Source organism: Fringilla coelebs, assembly GCF_963513975.1.
Source record: "Fringilla coelebs genome assembly, chromosome: 1".
In the NCBI taxonomy this organism is placed as follows: Eukaryota; Metazoa; Chordata; class Aves; order Passeriformes; family Fringillidae; genus Fringilla; species Fringilla coelebs.
This window is the reverse complement of record NC_140028.1, coordinates 67934772-67955629: the sequence shown is the minus strand read 5'-3', so window position 1 is coordinate 67955629 and position 20858 is coordinate 67934772. Positions and strand designations below refer to the sequence as shown.

General features: G+C 39.7%; 1 protein-coding gene across 4 annotated transcripts in view; it reads left to right on the top strand.

Annotated features, from left to right (window-relative positions):
• Nucleotides 1–20858, top strand: part of FHOD3 (formin homology 2 domain containing 3) — a 372140-nt gene that overhangs the window by 242044 nt on the left and 109238 nt on the right. For 3 of the 4 annotated variants that reach the window (XM_084215776.1, XM_084215777.1, XM_084215775.1), the window contains exons 7-10: nt 5991–6102; nt 12823–12917; nt 17012–17155; nt 19035–19270. In XM_084215776.1, the coding sequence (XP_084071902.1) occupies nt 5991–6102; nt 12823–12917; nt 17012–17155; nt 19035–19270 (587 nt within the window). Of the gene's footprint in view, nt 1–5990; nt 6103–12822; nt 12918–17011; nt 17156–19034; nt 19271–20514; nt 20602–20858 lie in introns of all 4 variants that reach the window. The other variant, XM_084215778.1, reaches the window with a different exon arrangement.

Below are 20858 nucleotides of genomic sequence, written 5' to 3'. Positions count from 1 at the left end.
CTCAAATGTCAGTTTTGGACAAGAGAAAGACTAGAAATTCTATGTTCTGTAAGGCATTTGCAAATCCTAGTATTAGCATTTGCAAATCAAGCCCAAATTTTTTCTGGGTTATGTAAGCACTCATATTTCCAAAGCTCTTGCTGTAGGTGTTAAGGCTCTTTCTGATGTTTAGCCAGCCCTTCATGCTTCTGAGACAGAGGTGGCTCTTCCTGCTTGTGCACTCAGTGCTGGAGCTCTTGGTTGGCTTTCTGCAGTGCAGATGTGGGAAAGGTTCACTAAGATGTTGGATGCAGTGAAGACATTATTTTACGTAAATACAGGTGGACGTGTGAATTACTCAAATGACATTGTTGCAGAGATTCCAGAAAATTTAATATTAATTTAAAAATGGTGGGATATCATAGAATCATACAATGGAATGGTTTGGGTTGGAAGGAACCTTAAAGATCACATAGTTCTAGCCCCTCTGCCCCTGTGTTTACTTCCACTAGACCAGTTTACTCAAATCCCCATCAAACTTGGCCCTGAAAACTTTTACAAATGGAGCATCCACAGCCTCTCTGGGCAACCTGTCTCAGTGCCTCACCACCCTCACAGTGAAGAATTTTTTCCTAACATATAACTATGATCTCTTTCAGTTTAAAGCCATTACCCCTTCTCTTCTTAAAATCTGGGAAAATTACAGGTGTTTCTTTTAGCATCACACCATTTGATTCTGTGCACTTATTCTGAATAAGAGAATATGAATTGGAGCAGGCGTCAATAGCGTGCCTTTGTGTGAATGAAGGTGAAATGCATCCCAGGCTGGGCTGGTGGGAGCGTAGCCACCGACTTGAAGGAAGTGCCTCTCCCTCTTTGGTGCTGATAAGGCAGCATCAGGAGTTCAGGAGTCCAGTGTTGGGTTCCTCAGTATGAGATAGATATTTATCTACTGGAGCAAGTGCAGTGAGGCTCACCATCATGGTCAGATGGGGCAGAGCACAAGCTATATGAGGAAAGGAATTGGATTTTTTCACCTAAAATAAGAAGGAAAATCTTATCAGGGCCATTCCAACTTAAATTATTACTCTGAGATTCTCTCAAGCTCACTATTTATATTTCCTTTTTTTATTATTATTACAAAGGAAAACAATATATTATAATCATATTGTATATTATAATATTACCATATAGTATTGATATTTATTTTATATATTTGTTGTTTATTATAATAAATAGTGGCTTTATATAGGTACACTATATATATATATATATTTATATATAATGTATTTTATTTAAATATATAAATATATATATATATTTAAATATATATATAGAATACCTTCCATTCCAGGAAGATCTTTCCTCCTGTTGTGAACAGAAGGTGATTTTATTCCCTGGCAAAACATTAAATTGAGTCGAATTGCAGGTGCTGGTGGGATGCCAATGGGCTCTTTCTGCAGCACTAGATCTGAAGTTGGAGGCATCTTTGCACCCCACGAGAGAGAGCGGTTCCAGCTTCCCTGTGCACCTCTCCCAGGCAGGCTGAACACTGGTTGGACTGGCTGTTTCTTTAGCTGCAGCTCTGCCTGGCTGTATGCTACAAAAAGGATGAGTACCTGACCTACAGTAAATCCAAGTCTGCACCTGGATTAGGTTTCAGAGGATTTGGCTGTAGTAAATCTTTATTTAAAAGTTCAATGCCTATTTCTCCTTTAAATTTGAATAGCGTAAATCCAAAGTAGCTACATCTCCCCAAGTAAAATATTTTTATTCAATTTCCTTTTTACTTTCTTCCTCTTTAAAAGGAAAAAATAATTGAATCTGGAATGTTTCAATCTGAACTTTACAAATATTGCTTTGGTCTCTAAGTCAATGAACTTTGTGACAACATTCCTTGTAAAGGTTAAAGCCTTTCCAGACAAGTGATTAACAACTGTGATAAGCCCTTCCATGAGACATGAGTTTTGCAGCCTGTTGTGTGGTATTCCTGTCTGAGTCTGTAATTGTCTAAATATAAAGAGATAAAAGGGAAAGGGATTGCCAAACTGCACTGTATAAGGTAAAGCGAGTCAGAGGGAAAAGGTTTATAATTTTTCTTCTTCCTTTTACGTTGCTGGCTTGTTCTTATCTTTAGCCAGAAGATGCTAACATAATTTCCTCTCTATAAATTGGCTTGCACATGATACAAAAACACAACATGAACTTTATTTTCTAGCTTAATAGAAGTTCTGATGCTTCAGTGTTTGGATATTTAAGAATCCTGATTTAATCTCAGAACTGTTAAAGAATTATTTTACCAAGCCAGTTAGTATGCATATTGTCTCAATGAGCCTTCTTTTTTAACTAAGCAACTAAGAAAATTTGATTTAATTAGAACAACCAATGTTTGCAAAATGATAGTAACAGTAAATAGTAACCAGCAACTAGTTTTTTTGAACTAGCATATCTACTTTTTTTGTTGCCTTTCTAGTCCTGTTTGAAGTAGAAGTGTGATTGGCCCATGGGTTTTAACAAAACTTTAGCTATTGAAGCAGATTCAGAAAGCAGTTTTTCCCCTCTTCAACAGTAAATGAGTACCAGGAAAAAATCCCACAAACAGTCTTAAAAGTTTTCATTAAGTTTTTAACAAGTATTCAGATTTTAACAACGATTCAGATTATTTGTGATTCACCTGTTTGTGAATGAAATATGAAACTTGTATCTATTACTCCCATTGCTGTGCCACCTGGGTAAATCATGTCAAATAAAATGATAGTGACTGACAAAAAGTCCCATGACTTCACAAAAGGAAGCAAGAAAATCAGTGAACTGCTACTGTTTTTTCCTGTATAGCAATCTTCCGATTCTGAGATTTAGTTATTTTATTTGCAATCTAGCTATATAATGAATTGAAAAGGCATGTCCTGCAAACACATTTTAGAACTCAGGAAGCTGTGAGGATCTTTGGCAGTCAAATAGTTATTCACAAATGGGAACTTCAGACCCACAGGTGGTCACAAAGGGAACATTTGACAGATTGGACATCACATGGGAGGCCACATTGAAAAAATTTCCTGTGCTTCATATGGGTCCTGCCACCAGGTATCCCTGAACAAACCTTTCAGAGACTGCTTGGTGCCACAGCGGATAATTAGAGCTGGTTTTAGTTTGAGTAGGTCAGGTTCTGGACTGTTTTTGTGTCTGGGTGTGACAGGCTATCAGATGTCTCAGAGAAGCTTTGGCTGGCTGAAGACTTCAGTTTCCTAGGGGCAGTGCAGCTGCTCAATGACTGCCCGCTCCTGTCAGGAGCACTGTTAATGCAGTTTAGAAAAGCACTGCAGGATGAACACAAAGACTGTGTGGGTTATGGGTAGCTAGGTAAGTCCTCAGTATAGGCATTTTGCAGCTCAGTCTAGGACTGCAGTGTTTTGCTTTTGTCCTTGCCCAAAGTGTCCACAGCAGCAGGCAGGCTTAAAAGTGCCCACAGGAGTCCCAAATCCCGTTTTCTATTGAGCAGGAAACAGCATTGTTTTAAATGCAGGTTTTCTCAAAGCTAGTGATTTGTGGTGGTGCAAGAAGAAAGCAGCCATGGTATGCACTTTCAGTAGGAAGCACATCCATTTCCAGGGCTGATTAACTCTTTTGTGAGGAGTTGGATAAGCCCTGAAAATTTGCAGATTGCCAAACTGAACTCAGAGTGTCCTTCTAGGACCTAAATGGCAAGCAAAACATGGCTTTCTTAATCACTTCTTTTCTCCAGGACTGCTTCTGAGTGACATTTATTCCTTACAAAACCATCTGGTAGCTTGTTAAGCACAGGAAGCTGATACCTGCAGATAGCACCTGAAATCAGCCAGCTTGAGCCTTGCTCTGGTGCAAGTGCAGTGGGCTGCCCTGAGGCTGCACAGGGTTTGCAGCGTGGCAGGTGCAGAGGGACCAGCTCCTTATTGCAGCACCTGCCATGGCCAGCAGGCAAATCTGAGCTAAGGTACTGCCAAAGGTTCTTCTTCCTGGAAGAAGATTTGCAAAAATAGGCTTAAGCCTGGTGTGTCCCCCACTGACTGCTGTCAAATGGAGACATATGGGAACTTTGCCATGCAGCACTTCTCTGAAAATTCATCCCATTGTCACCACATGGCCAAGACTTGAGGATTTAAGAAGCATTGAAAGTGATATCTAAGCTTTCCTTTCTAAAGAAAAAACCCTAACCAAATTAGTAGGTAGTACGTAAATGGTTATCTGGGAAGTATGTTACTGCTAGAATAGTTTATAGTAATCTGGTATTTACAAATACCAGAAAATAGGTATTTTACAATCTTATTGACAATCCTATTTACAAGGTAACCTTACAAAAGACCTTACAAAAAAACATTTTGGAAATTCTTTCAGTATGTTTATTAAACAATTGAACTTGATTCCTAAGAGAAATGTCACTGCAGACAAGCAACTCCATGGTATTGGCCTGACAGGCAAATACGTAGATGTACAGTGAAAATGTGGGGAAGTGATTTGTTATGTTATCAGGTTTCAATTTCCTTTAATTTGACTACCCCATGTATCTATGAAGTATCACTGCAGCAGTACAACTGCAAATTAGACTAACCAAGGGTCTTTTAAGGGACCTGTTCAGATTTGCCTCTGGGATTTCCTGGCTGTCAGCCCTAAAATTCAACAATTTGACAACAAATAAAGTCTAGATTCAACAGCAGAATATTTTGCATTGGTAGTAGTGCCATTGCAGGCATTAAGCTCAATTCTGCATGAGTGGGTAAACCACAAGAAACTAGGGAAATAGCTGTGATCACTGTTCACACTGAACTGTGTGTTAACAGCAACAAGCTGCATTTTAGCTCATTACCTTCAAGTGAGCTCCAGTACATCTCCATGAGTGGCTGTGTGAGCACAGCAGCTTGAATGCCTGTTGCACTTGCAGTCTTTTTTAGAATGTAGACACAGTCAGTGTCTTGTGACCATGTGTACATCTATGAAATTATTAATAATGATTTTTTGCTTCTTAGGAGAGTTGTGTTGAGAGGACTTGAAAAAAAATTGGAAATGGGAATTAGTCAATATTGACAAAAACTATATAATAATCCATTATTTAGTTTGTATGTTTAGCAAATTTGAAGCAGTATCAATTCCCCCAGTAAAAGCCCTCTCAGCACACAGAGCCCTGCCTATTAAAAAATCCTCCCCTCAACTAAAGAGTTGGTTTTTCACATGATCATGACAAGTAATCATACTTGATCATTCCTAAAAATTCTTACTCTTTTAGTCAAGTGATCCTCTCTGGAAATGGGAGCTCTGAGGTGAAATTGATAGAGTAGTTTGGCTATTGAATTCTAGTAGATCCATTTTACCAATGCTGAGTCTTTGATGAACACTCACTCCTAAGGATGTACAAAAACCTAAGTTTGAAAACTTGCAAGCAGAATGCTCAGTTCAAGTAAACCACACATTTTGTGACAGGGTGGGATAGCTGGAGATTAAACACACTTCCTCTCCAGTTGTGTTTAACAGTGAAGATCAATCTATATAATAATTTAAAGATTAAACCGTAGCATTATAAGAGAAGAAAGCATAAGGAGGAAATCATCCCACCATACAATATTTTGACAGGATTAAAGTCTCAGAGCAGAAGGAGGAAATAAATGTGCTGAGAAATAAAGAAATTAAGCTTAATTCTGAGCTTTGTTAGCTCAGTAAGTTTTGTATACATCAAGCTTTGGGAAGCAATGTTGGGAATATGCAGAGCTGGGATGTTCACCCTTTTGTTACTGGTGGCAGTATTAAGCTTTCCTTTGCATTCATTGTCTGCTGGGGATTCCCTAGGAGAGCACTGTCCAGTGAATGAAATTCTCAGCCAGCTGTTTACCTTCCATTTTTTCAGTGCTGTCACAGTTTAATCTCTTCTGTTTGTGTGTTACTACCAGATGTGGACTGCTGGGCTTGCCTCTTGCTCAGTGTCATTTCCCACAGCTGGGAATGCTGTGGTTTGGAGAATGACAAGTCACACTCTTTTCTTGCAGTTTCGCCTGGTGGTAAAGACAGCACTGAAGCTGCTGCTGGTGTTTGTGGAGTACACAGAGTCCAACGCACCACTTCTGATCCAGGCAGTATTGACAGTGGATGAAAAGAGAGGTGAGTAGCCTTACCAGGGGGTTACAACATCCCAGCACCGCTGAGATCAAGGTAGCAGTTCATCCCTGCTTTCAGTGGTCCTACAGTTGCTGTCATTGGTGCCTGCTTTGTCCAACATACCCTTCATTTCTTAAAAGCATTTTTTAAGTATTCATATAATCTGAGGTTGTTTGAAGGATTAATTATAATGGGAAAGTGAAGAGTGAAAACTGAGGAACCCCATTACTCCTGGGGTGCCAAGAGTCATTGCCCTTTCCCTGCACCCACATGCTAAGTAACCCCCCCACCCCTATATCTTCCAACTCAGAGGCTCCTTTGGGCAAGACCATCTTTCCACTTCCTTCTGGGAAGCAGCAGTCTGATTTAGAAGAGAAAATGATATCTAATCAGTGTAATCCCTTTGAAGAGAAAGACGAGGTCAGTAATAGTACAGGCTTTATAGTAAAAGCAAAACCATCTGCTGTTACATTAAAATAAAGCCCTTGAGCAGATATTATACTATGAAATCTGTTACCCTTCAGGCACATGAAAAATACTTGAATATGTATGTTGTATTTTTTACAAATAAATAGAACAAAATGGTTCTTTCTTGTTCTTCCCACAAAGCCATCACTAAGCTCCTGGGGCATTCTCTCTTGATGCAAAACATTCCTTTGCCTCAAGGAGAGTTTTTGAGGTTAGGAGATCCATTGTTGTGGTCTCAAACATGGAGGTTGAAAGCTTCCCTGTGTGGAGCAGCTGCCTCCATATTCAACTTGTCTGAGAGACTTGATATGGTAAAAGTGAAACAAGAAAACATTGGGGGCTGGGGAGGAAGGTGGTGCCAGAAATAGGAAAGAGGAGCCAGATTTTGCTTTCAGTTATCAGAATGGGTTGAAAAGAAAAAAACCCAATTATCTCTTACAGCAAGGAAGCAGGCAGGGGCAATTCAAAACAGCACATTCTGCAGGTTGGCTTTCTGTTTTAAATTAAAAGCAGTAAACCTTACAGTGCCATAAGCATAAATTTGATTATAATATTCATGTACCTGTGAGCATTGTCACTCCTTTTTTCAGTCATTCTTAATATTTCATCAGCTTTCTGAACTCACTGGTATTCTCAATGAGTTCAAAATGCCCTATGTCTACTAATGTGCTAGCAAAGTCATTATTAAAGAAACAGGAGAAACAAAGTATTCCCTTCTCTGTCTGTAGAGCAGTCTTAGGCAATCATTTACATGCCCCAAAGTAATAAAACAACTTAAGTAACAACACAAGACTTGAAAAAACTGATGCATGTAGTTAGATGAGCATATGTTAAGAACATAATGAGAGGTTTTACTGGAATTCTCATGCCTGTGCTTTAGTACATTATTTTATGAACTTTGCAAATATCTTAACCCAAATACCCAGTTTTTCCTTATTCCTATTTTTTTTAATTATTTTCATTAAGCAGTTGTACTTAGCTCCTTAAGAGATTTTTTTCTGGTTTTATATTTAGTTCCCTTTTTAGGTCATCAGTATAATAGAGTCACAGAGTCATTTTGGTTGGAAAAGGCTTTTAAGACCACTGAGTCAAACCTTTAACACAGCACTGCCAAGTTCATCACTAAACCATGTCCCTCAGTGCTGCATCTGCATGTCTTTTAAATATCTCTGGAGATGGTGACTCCACCACTTCCCTGGGCAACCTGTTCCAAAACCTGATAACCCTTTTGGTGAAAAAAATTCTTCCTAATATCCAACCTAAACCTCCCTTGATGCAACCTGGGGTAATTTCCTCTCATCCTGTAATTTGTTACCAGGAAAAGAGGACAACCCCCACCTGGCTACAGCTTCCTTTCAGGAGTTGTAGAGAGAAGTAAGGTTCCCCTGAGCCTCCTTTTCTCTGGGCTAAAGAACCCCAGCTCCTGCAGTCACTCCTCATAAGGCTTGTGCTCCAGACCCTTCACGATCTTCATTGCCTTTCTCTGGACACCCTCCAGCACCTCAATGTCTGTCTTGCAGTGAGGGGTCCAATACCAAACACAGGATTCAAGATGAGGCCTCACCAGTGCCAAGAACAAAGAGATAATAACTTCCCTGGTGCTACTGTCCACACTATTCCTGATACAGGCTAGGAAGCCATTGGCCTTCTTGGCCACCTGGGCACATGCTGGCTCATGTTCAGCTGCTGTTGACCTGCACTCCCAGGTCCTTTTCTGACAGGCTGTGTTCCAGCTGCTCTTCTCCAGCGCTGCACAGGGCTGTTGTGACCCAAGTACCAGGACCTTGTTAATTGTCATACAACTGGCCTTGTTCCATTGATCCTCTCTGTCCAGATTCCTCTGAAGAGATTTGTTGCTCTTCAGCAGATCAACACTCCCATCTAACTTGGTATCACCTGCAAACTGACTGAGGGTGACCTCCACCTCCGTCCCCTCATCCAGGTCGTTGATAACGATGTTAAACAGGAGTGGCCCCTGGGGCTAGGAGTGATCATCTGCCAGCTGAACTGAACTCCAGGCACTACCACTCTCTAGGCCAACCATCCGGTCTGTTTTCGACCCAGTGAACAGGGCACCCACCCAAGCCATGAGCAGCCAGTTTCTCCAGAAGAATGCTATGGGATACACTGTCAAAGCCCTTCACTTTTAGATGTGGATATGCTATAATTTATAATTTTAAATTAGTGGCCTATAAATGAGAAGTACCTGCCTTTAGTGACTGATGAAACAAAACATAAAAAGAGAAAAAAGTAGTATGCCTTTTCTTGAGCCATTGTCATAAATCTTGCAGGTATGTAATTAAGTTCAGCACTGCTTTGATAAAAGTTTGATGTTTCATGTACATACAAGGTGATGAGATATGACATAATTCTTCAACATGTGTAGCACACATGATAAACTTCTAGAACCCCATATTAACTCAGCCTGGTTTCAAAGAAATCCCAGCTGTGGTTTCTATGTGTGAATGCATCCATATGCAAACTGGAGTGCAGAGATCCATGGAAGTACTGGCTTTACTCTGAGGTACAAGCAGACAATGAATGAATAACTGCATGGCCCTAGTCATGTAGGAATTAGCTTCTCCTTGCACTTCCACTTAGCTCCTCCCTTCTCCCATGCTTTTTGTTCCAGAACTCCAGAGGAATTTGGTCTCTTTTCAGTTTAAGCATGCTGGATTGCAAAGGCTCTGGGAAGTGAAGCTGGCATTGCACTCCACTGTCTAGGGCTTCACAAGCATATTTTAGGACAGAGGTTGAAGCCAAATGTCCCTCATTATCTTTTCTTTGCTTTTTTTACTATTTCATTCATATTTAGATTCCACTAAATTGACTCACACACTGTAGGTAGGATGGAAAGATACAATTTCATCAAATTTAAATAGTCAGAAGTACAAGATTCAAGGTATTTACAAAAGTATCACTGCCTTTCCAGCCTATAGCTGCTGGAGACAGACACCCTCTAAGCTGGTGGCAGTTCTCATGCATGGTTCTGCCTTTGTGCAAGATACTTCATGCTTTATGCAAACTGTGCAGCTGTTTTTTAGTTCTGTTGTCAGGGTTTTGTGTATGACATGAACAAAAGCATTCAAATAAACATGTAAAAACATTTGAAGAGGAAACTGAGAAAAGACTGGGACTTTAAACAATGGGCAATGTCATTCTGAAAATAGACTGAATTCATTTAATATTTGCTTAATTGTCACAGCCTCATTGTTCTTTGTCTATACACCATACATGGTTACTCATAACTATGTAAGTAGCATCAGAGTTGGGACTACAGCCTCCCTGTCAGAATAGCTGTGATAAAGAGCTCTTCCAAGTGACAAGCCCCTAAAGGGCAGTCAAGCAGTTCTCATTTTAACCTTTTGGAGGCAGGAAAACACACAAAACTCAGTCTCTGGTACTTCACTGCACTGAGCTTGTTTCATCACTCCCATTGATTTTGCCACAAAGTCTATCGTAAAAGTCATAACTTTATGGAAACATCCCCATCTGCTCCCAGAACAATCACTGGGATGCTATATCATCAATCTTCTAGATCATCATTTTTCTATATCAGGATCTGGTGAAGGAAGAAATTCATCTGTACCCTAACTAGAATCAAGAGGAGGCAGTACTATCAATGACTTTGGCAGAGCTACTCCAATATGTACAAGATGAAACCTTTATTCTCAAATGCAATTTTCCTCATTATTATCTTAATCTGAACAGGTCTCTTTTCACTTTAAGCATGCTGGACTGCACAGGCTCTGGAAAGGGGACCTCTGAAAAGGGGAACTGAGCTGGATCTGTACATGTCCCATGCTGTATGGATCATAGGTTGGAAACTTCAGATTCTCATTATATATGTGCAAGAATATTAACACAAGACAGTAAGCTCATGGTGCAACTTCCACAGCAGAGCTGCCTTCTGCTGGGTGGGTAGTAGATGGCCTTACAGCTGTTTCCACATTCACTTCTTGGCTGTTCAGACTGAGATCATAATGGGGGAAATAGCGTTTGAAAGAAAGGTTTAAGAAAGGTTTAACCTGGTACAAATTGGAATAGCTCTGTCAAAGTTATTGATAGTACTGCCTCCTCTTCACTGTAGTTAGGGAATAGATGAAGAATTTGGAATTTAAGCCTAGATTTTGGAAGTTTAGTAGCAGAAGCATAAAGAAAGCCTTTGAAAGATAGATGAGCTGTTACAGGGCTGCCTTACTAGCAGGTGTGTCCAATCAACAATATTTTTTTCAAAATAGTATTCTGAAATAAAATAGCAGCATTGCTAGAAGAATATTATATATCATCCTTGCAGGAAAATAGCAAGGTGACCATGAAATTATTATTTTATGATAATGAAGAATTATTGAGAGATTCAGGGAACAAAAAAAAAAAAAATCACATGGATGCTGCTCAAAAAACAAACCAGGATTGTTCCACTAAGAGTAGAACCTGCCTGCAATAACAAAGGACTCTCACTGAATAATTCAGTGGATTAAATAATTATGTTTTTATATTGCTATCAATTCACTGTTTTTCCAAATGGCATTATTGTGAGTCAGACTTGCATGGTTTCCCCATTTTGTTTCTCTTTCCTATTTCCTTCCATTTTTCATTTTTTTCACTGAAAACCACAGGAAAACATTTTTGTAGTGAGAATATCATTCCTGCTGATCGTATATCATTTGCAAGCTGAGTGAATTTGTTCCACATGACTTTTGAACATACACTGCGCAAAATGTCTGGCAATATAGAGAATCTGGTAAAGGGGTGTCTATTGTATTTTCATTACAGATGTGTATTTGAATAAGTATTTAATTAGGAATGCATATAGATACATATGGAGAGCTGAGAGTAAATCCCCTTCCTCCTTTGATTTTGCTTAAGATAAAAAAGCCCTGACTATGCAGTAAAGATCAGAGACTGTCTGAGGGGGGAGAAAAAAAAAGGAGAAATATTGCTGTCTGCACATTCACTTTCAGACAGGTTTTTCCACACAGTGCACTGCCATTGCCTTGAAAATGCAGATCCTTGGTTAACAGAGCTTTTATCCCTATGTGCAGGCTACATGTATGATGCCATCTTTAATAAGCAAGGGCTGTTACAGGGTAATACAGAGTTTAGACCTTGGGGTGACTGATCAGTCAGCAACAGGTGGCTGTGACGGCCCATTTGCACTTTTCTGCCTCATTATACTCAAACACTATACATCTGTAGAGTGTTCAGGGGATGTGGACTGTTGGGATACTCTGCGTGTCTCCCTCTGAAACTGAAAGACTGTCACAGTTATGTTGTGTAGTTGAATTGGGTGTATCTCTAGGCTAAGTTTAGCACTCTTCTTAGTCCTCCTTATCTTTAACTTCACTCCAAACAAAACACTGAATTGCAGTCTTTTGTTATTTATTTCAGTTTTCCTAGATAAAATTTGGTACATACAGCCATCTTGCCATTCAGTCAAGTGAGATAGGACAGTTTTACAAGCTGCCTTCCACACAAGAGGCTGGGTCTGGGTAGTGTGTTGCTTGCCTGATGTTTTAGCACAATAACTCACTAAGACATTAGGGTTTAGGTTTCAGAGAAATATCCAAATTCAAGTCAACATGCAAATCAAGCAAATAACTAAGAGCACACATTTTTACCTTTCTTAGTGGAAAATCATATCTGAAAGTTCTGTAAGTAGGTTTCTTATTAAAGTATTTTGAAAAAGAGCCACAGCAAAGATCTTTTCCCTCATTGATCATTTCTTTTGTACAAGACATATAGCCTGTAATTTGAGAAAACTGTTTCTCTGCCACAGTGTTTTGTTAACCTGCCTTACCTTAATGCAGCACAACTCAGCAATAGCACTAGAAATAGGAGTAGCAGGCGCACTGAAAGCACAGCACGTAGGTCTCTGCTACAGATTTATCAAAGCCTAGGTGAACCTGTGATAGGCTGGGTAAAATTCCTGTCACCTGATTTTTAGAATTTTGGTGTCAGTCACACTGTGCTAACAGAGCTTCCTTCATCATCAAGGGAGAGAAGCTGGTACCTTTCTAGAGAGTCCACCTGCCATATTTTATATCCCTGCAGTAGGCTGGACTGTAGTTTTCACTATTTACATTAATTTTGCTCTCAGGGGAGCAGGAGAGACTGTAGACAAAGCTGGATCTTTCTGCTTGAGCTTTCACCTGGCCACATATTCCAATTTGTGCTACTTCTTGGATAAGTAGAAGCTTTTCATGTAGCTTTCCATTTTGATCTCTGTAACCAAAGTTTCTGCTTTTCCTCTAGGAGCCAAGCCATGGTCCAACATCATGGAGATACTGGAGGAGAAGGATGGGGTTGATACGGAACTACTGGTTTATGCAATGACCTTGGTTAACAAGGTTTGTTTACTTTGTTAGCATGAGTGGTGCAGATAATATCAGTGTTTTCAATTGCGTAATGAACTTCCCTGTTGAGCGTATGTGATGGAAGAGACCTATCACAGAGAAGTTGCAGGACAAGCTGTAATCAATCAGGACACTCCTGTTACTTGTGCTGCAGCCATCCAGAGGCAGCAGCTGGAAGCAGAGGTGTTATTTTGGTGGATGCTGTGTGGAATTGTGGTCTGACGGGGCTGCTCTCCCAGCGCTGACAATGCTGTGCTAAAGGAAAACACGACAAAGTAACTCAACAGATTATCTAAGGGGAGAAGGAAAGCAAGTGCTGGTGAAAAAAATCACAAAGGCTTGTGTTGCACAGTTTTCTAGTTCATATAGTTTTTTGGGGTTTTTTTGCTGTGATATAAATTTGATGAATTTAACAGGTCTGAGTGCTAGTAAGGGTGTTTCTGCTTAAAAAAGTAAGATTACATTTTTTTCTGATATTTGCTTATATTGTTTGGTGATTGGATTTATAAGTCATATTTTTGCAGTAAAGTCAAATATTTTCTGAAATATTGGCTTATGCTATTGGGAGGGAGAAGATGGAAAGTTCTTGAAAGTTAGACATTTATAATTGTAAATTCCTCAAAAATCAGCATCTAGTCAAAGACAAATTGTAGGGGGAGGGGGTACTAAAATTAAAGATTAATTTTTTTAAGAGCACAGAAAGCCAGCATACTCTTGGCAAACAAAATAAGTGTGTGGTTTATGGTTATACTTAATAGGGCAGAGTATTAGGAAATATTATTATTACTCATTGTATTCACTTGGAGATGCTGAGTTTGTTCGTGGGGGTTATACACTAAGCTGCCAGCTTATTGGGCTCTTGGCTACATGATTGGAATTGTGGGTTGCTTTTTGTGCTGGGTTTTTGTTAGGTTGTTTGGGTTTTTTTAATAAAATGATTTCTTAATGACAGATATTTTCCAGCAAATATGTCTGAGAGAGACTACCCTCTCCTGGTGATGTTGTTGATCTTACTGTACTTATGGTTAGAGTCACCTTTGCTTCTGATTCCACAGTAGTAAGGTTCCTTTTGAGTTTAAAAGACCACCTTACCTTCCTGCTGTACTCTTTCTGAAAAGCATCACCAGTTATGTATGCTTCTTTCTGTAGCTGCTATTAAAGCCAAGGTGACTAGTCATTAGTGTCTCTGCTTTACACTTTGTTTTGTGTACTGATTTCTCGTTCTGAGATAGTTTTCTCTTCATCATCTGCACAGTTGTAACCTACCTGGTGTTTGACTTCCTCAAAGGTTTTCCCTGCTAATACTTTTATTATCCTGTAGTTGATTCCTTTAGTGTGAATTTTTCAGTACATTTAAAGCTATTTTTAGGAGGAGGTAGTTCTTTAAAAACATACAAAAAGAAAAAGCATGTCACAGTCAAAGGATAAAGGCAGTTATGAAGATCAAGGAAGAGAGGAATCCCACAAATCCACACTTATAATTATGATCTGGCTTATGGGCAGCTTTATGATGTTTTTAATGGGGTATTTTTCATGATTATAGAGAAAACAGCAAGCAGCATGTAACAGTTGTAATTTTTTACCCCACAGAGAATACAAAGAAGGCTCAGATGGTTTCAGCTTCTCTAGACAAGGAAATGTCAAAGTTATCAGTGTGAGCAGAGTCCTCATGAAGGATTTGTCTTAAGGAAGCTTTCTTGTACTCTTTTTTCTTTCTCCAAGTATGCATTTATAGACTGTGTTCCTTCCTGCTCCAGAGCAGAAAACATATCTGCTCAGACATAAGAATTGCTCCAGTCCCTTTATCCTCTCCCTCTCTTTTGTTGATGCTTAACCAATTTAGTTATGCCAATATTTTATTAACCCTCTCTTAATTTGTGAGGATTTAGGCATTAATGAATTTCTTAGATGAGAGCGATCCCAATGCAGATACTTCTGGTTATGCATAGTTCCAGTATATCCTTTGTTATTTTTCTTGGAGTCGTTAGAAATTGAATTTGATATGCTTTAGGCTCTGGAAGGGGATCTGTAAGTGTAACAACAAACCATGCAAAGGAAATATATTTTATTTCTATACTCGAGAGTTCAATTGTCCAGTTCAGGTCAACAACATGCAGTGAAAATTGGATTTACACTGCTAAGTGATTTAAAATTATAATAACCAATAAAAGGCTGCTGACAGCAGCAGTTGCCAGTAAATACTACCTTATGCTGCTGTTTTTCCAGTCTACAGCTTGCCTTACCTTGGATTTTAAAACAGCTGTACTTGAAGGTGGGTGATGTGCATATCAACATTTAGATAATTTCCTGTTGTTTTAGGAAGCAAATGCTCAGAAGATCTGACTGTTCCTCCACTGTTTTGCAGACAAAACATCACATCCTACTGTGCATGAAGGCATTTTGGTCAGAATAGTTGCTGTCCATGTCTTTCATTTGCAACTGAAAGCCTCATAGTTGAGCACTTTTCTATGATAATATTTCCACATCCAAGTTAAAGTTCTACTGAATGTGCCGTATGAGAACTTCATTTGCTGAATTCTCAGATTTTTACTCAATGCTAGGTGTCAGTTTAGGAAGGAACAAAATAAATGTGGTACCTGTTTTCAGCACTATTCAGGCTGTTTTAGTTTCATAGTCTTCAATGGGTTCTAAACAGAGGCTTAAATGCTGTCCTGGAAAGAGAGAAATTCTTCATATAACCTTATCACTTAATTGATCTTTGTGTTAAGAATTCCTGTTGTGGTGGATTTCACCAGTTAATAATCCTGTAATGACTGAAGAAGAAAATGTTGCTGCGTTGTGTTTAATTAGAAAAAACAATTAAAATGTACGTTGTGGGTGCACGTATTTCAATGGCTTGCATCACAGGAAAGAGGTGCTTTAACAAGACAGTTATGTCAGCTGCCCCTTTCTCGCTCATTAGTCATGCAATCCAGACCCATTTTTCTGAATGTATAGGTTCTTGGTATAGGGGGGCAGCCCAGAGGGGCTCCTGTTTTCTCCACTCTGCTGCTCAGAGCCACCTTGGAAAAGATGGGATCCAGAAAAACAGCATTCACAAAGCACAGGCATGAGAAGATGTAGCTCTCCTTGGAAGGGGCCTGGGTTTTGCATCTCTTTGCCTTGCTCTTTCTCTCCTCTGCTGGGAATATAGATAAATTACTTAGCTAATTGAATGGGAGAGAGGAAACTACTTCAGAGTAAACTTCTCTCTGATGAGCTAATCCAGAAAAACTGTGTTGCTTGCAGCCTGTGCTCTCAGGTATTTTGCAGCAACAGCTCTGCATAGACTGGTTCCTGTGGCGAGGGATGTCCTTGCCCTGCAGGTAGGTGGCATGGTGCGTTCAGTAGTTTCTGTTCAACATGTGCAGGATTAAACAAATCTTTCTGCATCATGCATAAGAAGCAGTAAAAAATCAGCACAAACTGGCTAGGAATCACTAGCAAGCTGGAATGGGAATTAAGGAATCAGTGTACCTTTAATAAAACTTTTTAATTTGAAAGGGAGAAGAGGAGTCACCATCTCTGTACAAACCAATTTGTGTTCAGGGAAGATGACTGTTGCTGCAGGTGTGGAGGACAGTAGGCACATGGTGCAGGGTATTTCTTGCTATCCTGACATTACGCAGCTGTGCATTGGACTTTTTCTTCTTAAGGCTAAACTTTAAAAGAATCAGTAGGAACTGAGCTTTACTCTTTTTAGCTAAGCATTTCGGTTTTTTCCTCCCTCTTTGCTTTCATCCCTGTGTTTGACGGTTTAACATTCTCTGTTCTTTAAGTCTGCACTTGAAGGCAGCCAGAAAGAATCCAACTGTGTGTTTTAAAGACCTACATTTTCCATACTTTTTTGTATAAAATAACAACATTGATTTGTTTTGCCAATTATTCATTTTTCTACACAGTGCAGAGAGTTGTTTGTTAAAAGCTGTGCCACTTGTTTTTTATTTTCTATCGGTGTCTCTAATCCCACATCATGGGTTTTACTTTATTGAAATCATACATAGCACCACTTGCCACCCACTTTTAAAATCCTTTGTTTAATTCTTTTCAAAACAAACAGATTTAAATGTTTTTCCTTTGATTCTTAGACACTGTCAGGATTGCCAGATCAAGACTCTTTCTACGATGTGGTGGACTGTCTGGAAGAGCTAGGCATCGAAGCTATTTCACAGAGACACTTGAACAAGAAAGGAACAGACTTGGACTTAGTTGAGCAATTTAACATTTATGAGGTAACATAACATGCCCTGTTTTATGCATCTTACAGCTTGTGCAAACTTCAAAGCTGAGAGGAGGGGGGGAATGTAACCTAGGTGAAGTTTGGTTATCTCTCCTATTTTAAAAGAAAAACATCTGGTTGCTGTAAGTATTGTACACATTTGTATATGTAACCTGCTATGGTGCATAGCTGCCATTAATGCAAAGGCATTTTGTATTAAAGCTGGGGCATAGTCCAAGGCAAACCAGCACATTTACTAGCCTCCTTTCTGCAAGTGTTACTTACACATGCTGAAGCAAGTAGAAGTTCTTCCCATGTGCAAAAGTATTCAGCTCATCAAAAAGGTTTGACTGAGCTCAACTTCACAAGTATCACTTGTTCTGCAACTGAATATCTAGCAAGTCTGTATTTAAGAGTTTACGCTGGACCAGATCCTATGCAGTTTGCAGCAATGGAGTAATGAGTGACTCTAAATTTACCACCTAGGTATAACATAACTACTTCATTTATATGTAGGGGTGGGAAATCCAGTTTCTTAATAATTAGCCTTTTTTCAGGTTTTGGGGAAGTTTTGGAGCTAAGAGGTTTGGGCTGAAGTTGTAATATAAATGTGAATTAGTGTTCTTATATGACAAAATTAAATTACTTCATCACTGTCTAAGTTCAGCAAAGGATTTAATAGATTTGATTCTCAATTTTCTCCATCAATTCTACTCCCATGCCACTTCAGTAACTAGCAGAGTTAAGCTTTATACACAGCAATTTCTAAAAAGAACAAGAGAATGAGAGGGCTCAGTAATGTTCTTTCTTTTTCTATCATCGGAGGCATCATCTCACAACACCCTTTTTAAAATATAGTGATTAATCTTAAAAGGATGGATTGGTTTTTTGTGCATGCTTCACCTACTGAAAGACTTACTTGAAGAATTGGCAGTTGACTTAGTTGGATGCCAGCTTTTTTTTGATGACCAAATTAAATTTAAACATGTCTATGCAGGTTCTTCCTTTTATCTGCCAATCCTATTTTTTACCTGTTTTTCCTCACAGAAAGAGATTTTACACCCCAAGAGGAGATCTCTCACTTCCCCCTTTCCCTTTTTTTTTTTTTTTTTTTTTCAAACTTCTGGTAAGAATTACCAGAGTAACGAGGCTAATAGAAATAAGAAGATAGGCTTTCTTCTGATGGCACAAATCACCCTGTCTGTACCTCTACCCTTTTGAGTGGATCTTTCTCATACAATGATTATTTAGATGTTAGGCTGCATTTCAGATGAGAGCCACTAGATACTACATTGTTTCCATCAGGGATCTCTCTCCTCATGTTTCTATTAGAGGTAGTTCCTATTAGAGGTAGTTCACATTGGCACATCTGGGGCATGCAGCAGTTTGAGATGTTTGGCATTGCACCCGTGCTTTAGTCCTCTGCTAATTCCAGCACACTCCAAATGCTAACTTCCACTTAATCATTACAAGTGTCATGTCTAAACAGGAGGAAATGTTGAATCAGTCAATGCATGGAGTTTTTTCCTGTTAACTTCACTAAAACCAAGTCTTCACCTAAGTAATTTGGAAGGATATAAAGAGAACTAGTTGTCCAAGACTGCTCAGCTTCTTTGAAAGTTCGATCCCACATTAAAAAGAAAGCAGATTAGGAGGTGGATAAATGTGTTGTTACAGGTCCTGTAGTGTTGTATGCAAGGCATCAGTGTATAATTCCATTGTCAGAGCTGCCACACTGCACTACTGGATAGACAGTGACTTTCAGGGATAGCTGTAGAAACGGTGATGTTAATTGGAGTTAATCATGTTAAGACCAGGACATTTTTAAGCCTGGGTGTGAAGACCTGTGGTAGCTGAAGGAACCGTGTCAGCCTTCTTCCTATCTTTCTCAGGTAACCCTGAGGCACGAAGACGGAGATGAGAGTGCCGAGCCCCCTCCCAGCGGGCGCAAGGATCGGAGGAGGGCCAGCCTCGGTGCTGGCGAGCGCAGGGGGCTGGAGCGCCGGCGGAGCCGCAGGCACTCGGCACAGAACAACGTCAAGAGCACTTTATCGGCCCCCGCCAGCCCCTGCGGGCAGGCCAGCTTCGTGCTGAGCCACGGGCAGCGCGGGGAAGAGCTCAGTGAGAGGTAAGGGCAGGAGCTGAGGGATACTCCTTTCTTCTCCCGTCTCTTTCTGCTCATTGCACTTTATTAATATGATAGGCTTTTCTTTGTCTTCCTCTTCTCATTGAAATAAAAATTAAAAAAAGAAAGTATATTCAGAGTTAAAACACCAGCACAAAAAAGAAATGGATTTGTGGGTGACTTACCTACATTGCTAAGTTCTTTGGCACCATCCATCCTAAGTAAGTAGACCCAAGCCACATGACAAATAGAACATTTGGTATGAAAACTAACTCAGCCTAATTTCATCCACTGACAGATTTTATATTCACTATGTTCACATAACAGAAGATTGTAACAAGAGCATGGTAACGTTAATTCAGAGCTATTTGTCCTGTGTATGTTACAGTTCATTCTCTTTTTTTTTCCTCCTCTTCATTCCAGCATAAATATTTGCCTTTGAGGCTACAGCAGAGTAGCGAATATACCTAATGTTTTATAATTAGCAAAAGAGAGGCAGTAATGGCTAGCTGAGCAGCAGTCTGTAGTGGAGTCAGTTGAAAATGGTTTCTTTGCCAGTCCTATGATCATTGGCTTAGGCTGTGTGTGCTCAGGAAAAAAGGAGCTGCAGATCCTCAGTGTGTCTGACTGCTGCACAAGGAGGCTGGAAGTAATTCACCACAGTTACATGTCTGATCAGCCCTCTCTTTGATGTCAGTGGAGTGCAGCAAGCACTGGTGGGCCTTCAGTTATCTAATGTGTTCTACATGCCTGACATTTCAACCAAGATGAATCAAGCTCTGAGACTGGCTGTTGATACTAAAGGGAATCTGGCTGACTAGCTCAGGTGGTGATACATAAAAGCTGCAGACAGCAAAAGCTGGACACTCTCATCTCTCTGCTGAAGATGCAGCTTGAAAAACTGAAGTGTGGTCAGTACAAGAGCATATCTTGTATTAATTATAACTTTTGAGAAGTTCATTGAAGGTTTCTCTTGGTTAGCAGGGGATGTAAACTTAGAGCCTTAAAATCCTATGTTGCATGTAAAGCAGTCCTTCTTGCAAAGAGATCTGGGTTGTCTAAAATTTAATGGGCTTTGGCAGTATGAAAATGTAGGACTCCAGATAACTGAAACAGGAGTTGAACATAGAATATTGCATACCACATGCATAGCTCTTTATTTTCTTTTTCTTTTTTTTCTTTTTCTTTTGGCATTTGACGACACATTAACCCTTGTTTTCCATCACCTTCCGTGGCCTGTTCTTTAGTGGGCTGACAGCTGAGAGCCCCATGGTCTTACAGGCTGATAACAAGGATGACAGTGCATTTGAGGAGGAGTTTAAAGCATCTTCAGAGTTAGTACAGCTGGGAGCTTCAGCTGCTCTGCATGGGATGCCTTGTGCATGACCTTGGGCCCTGCTTCAGGACTTAACAATATGACTGGGAATCTGTAGCCATAAATGTGGAGCAGATATTTAACTGATGAATTTGGATTGGAAATGAGTAGATGCTTCTACTCTACAGAAATTGTTAATTCCCTTACTGTTAATTAAACAAATAGAAGCCATCCAAGACAAATTCTACCAATATGTTTTCCCACTATTATTGTGTG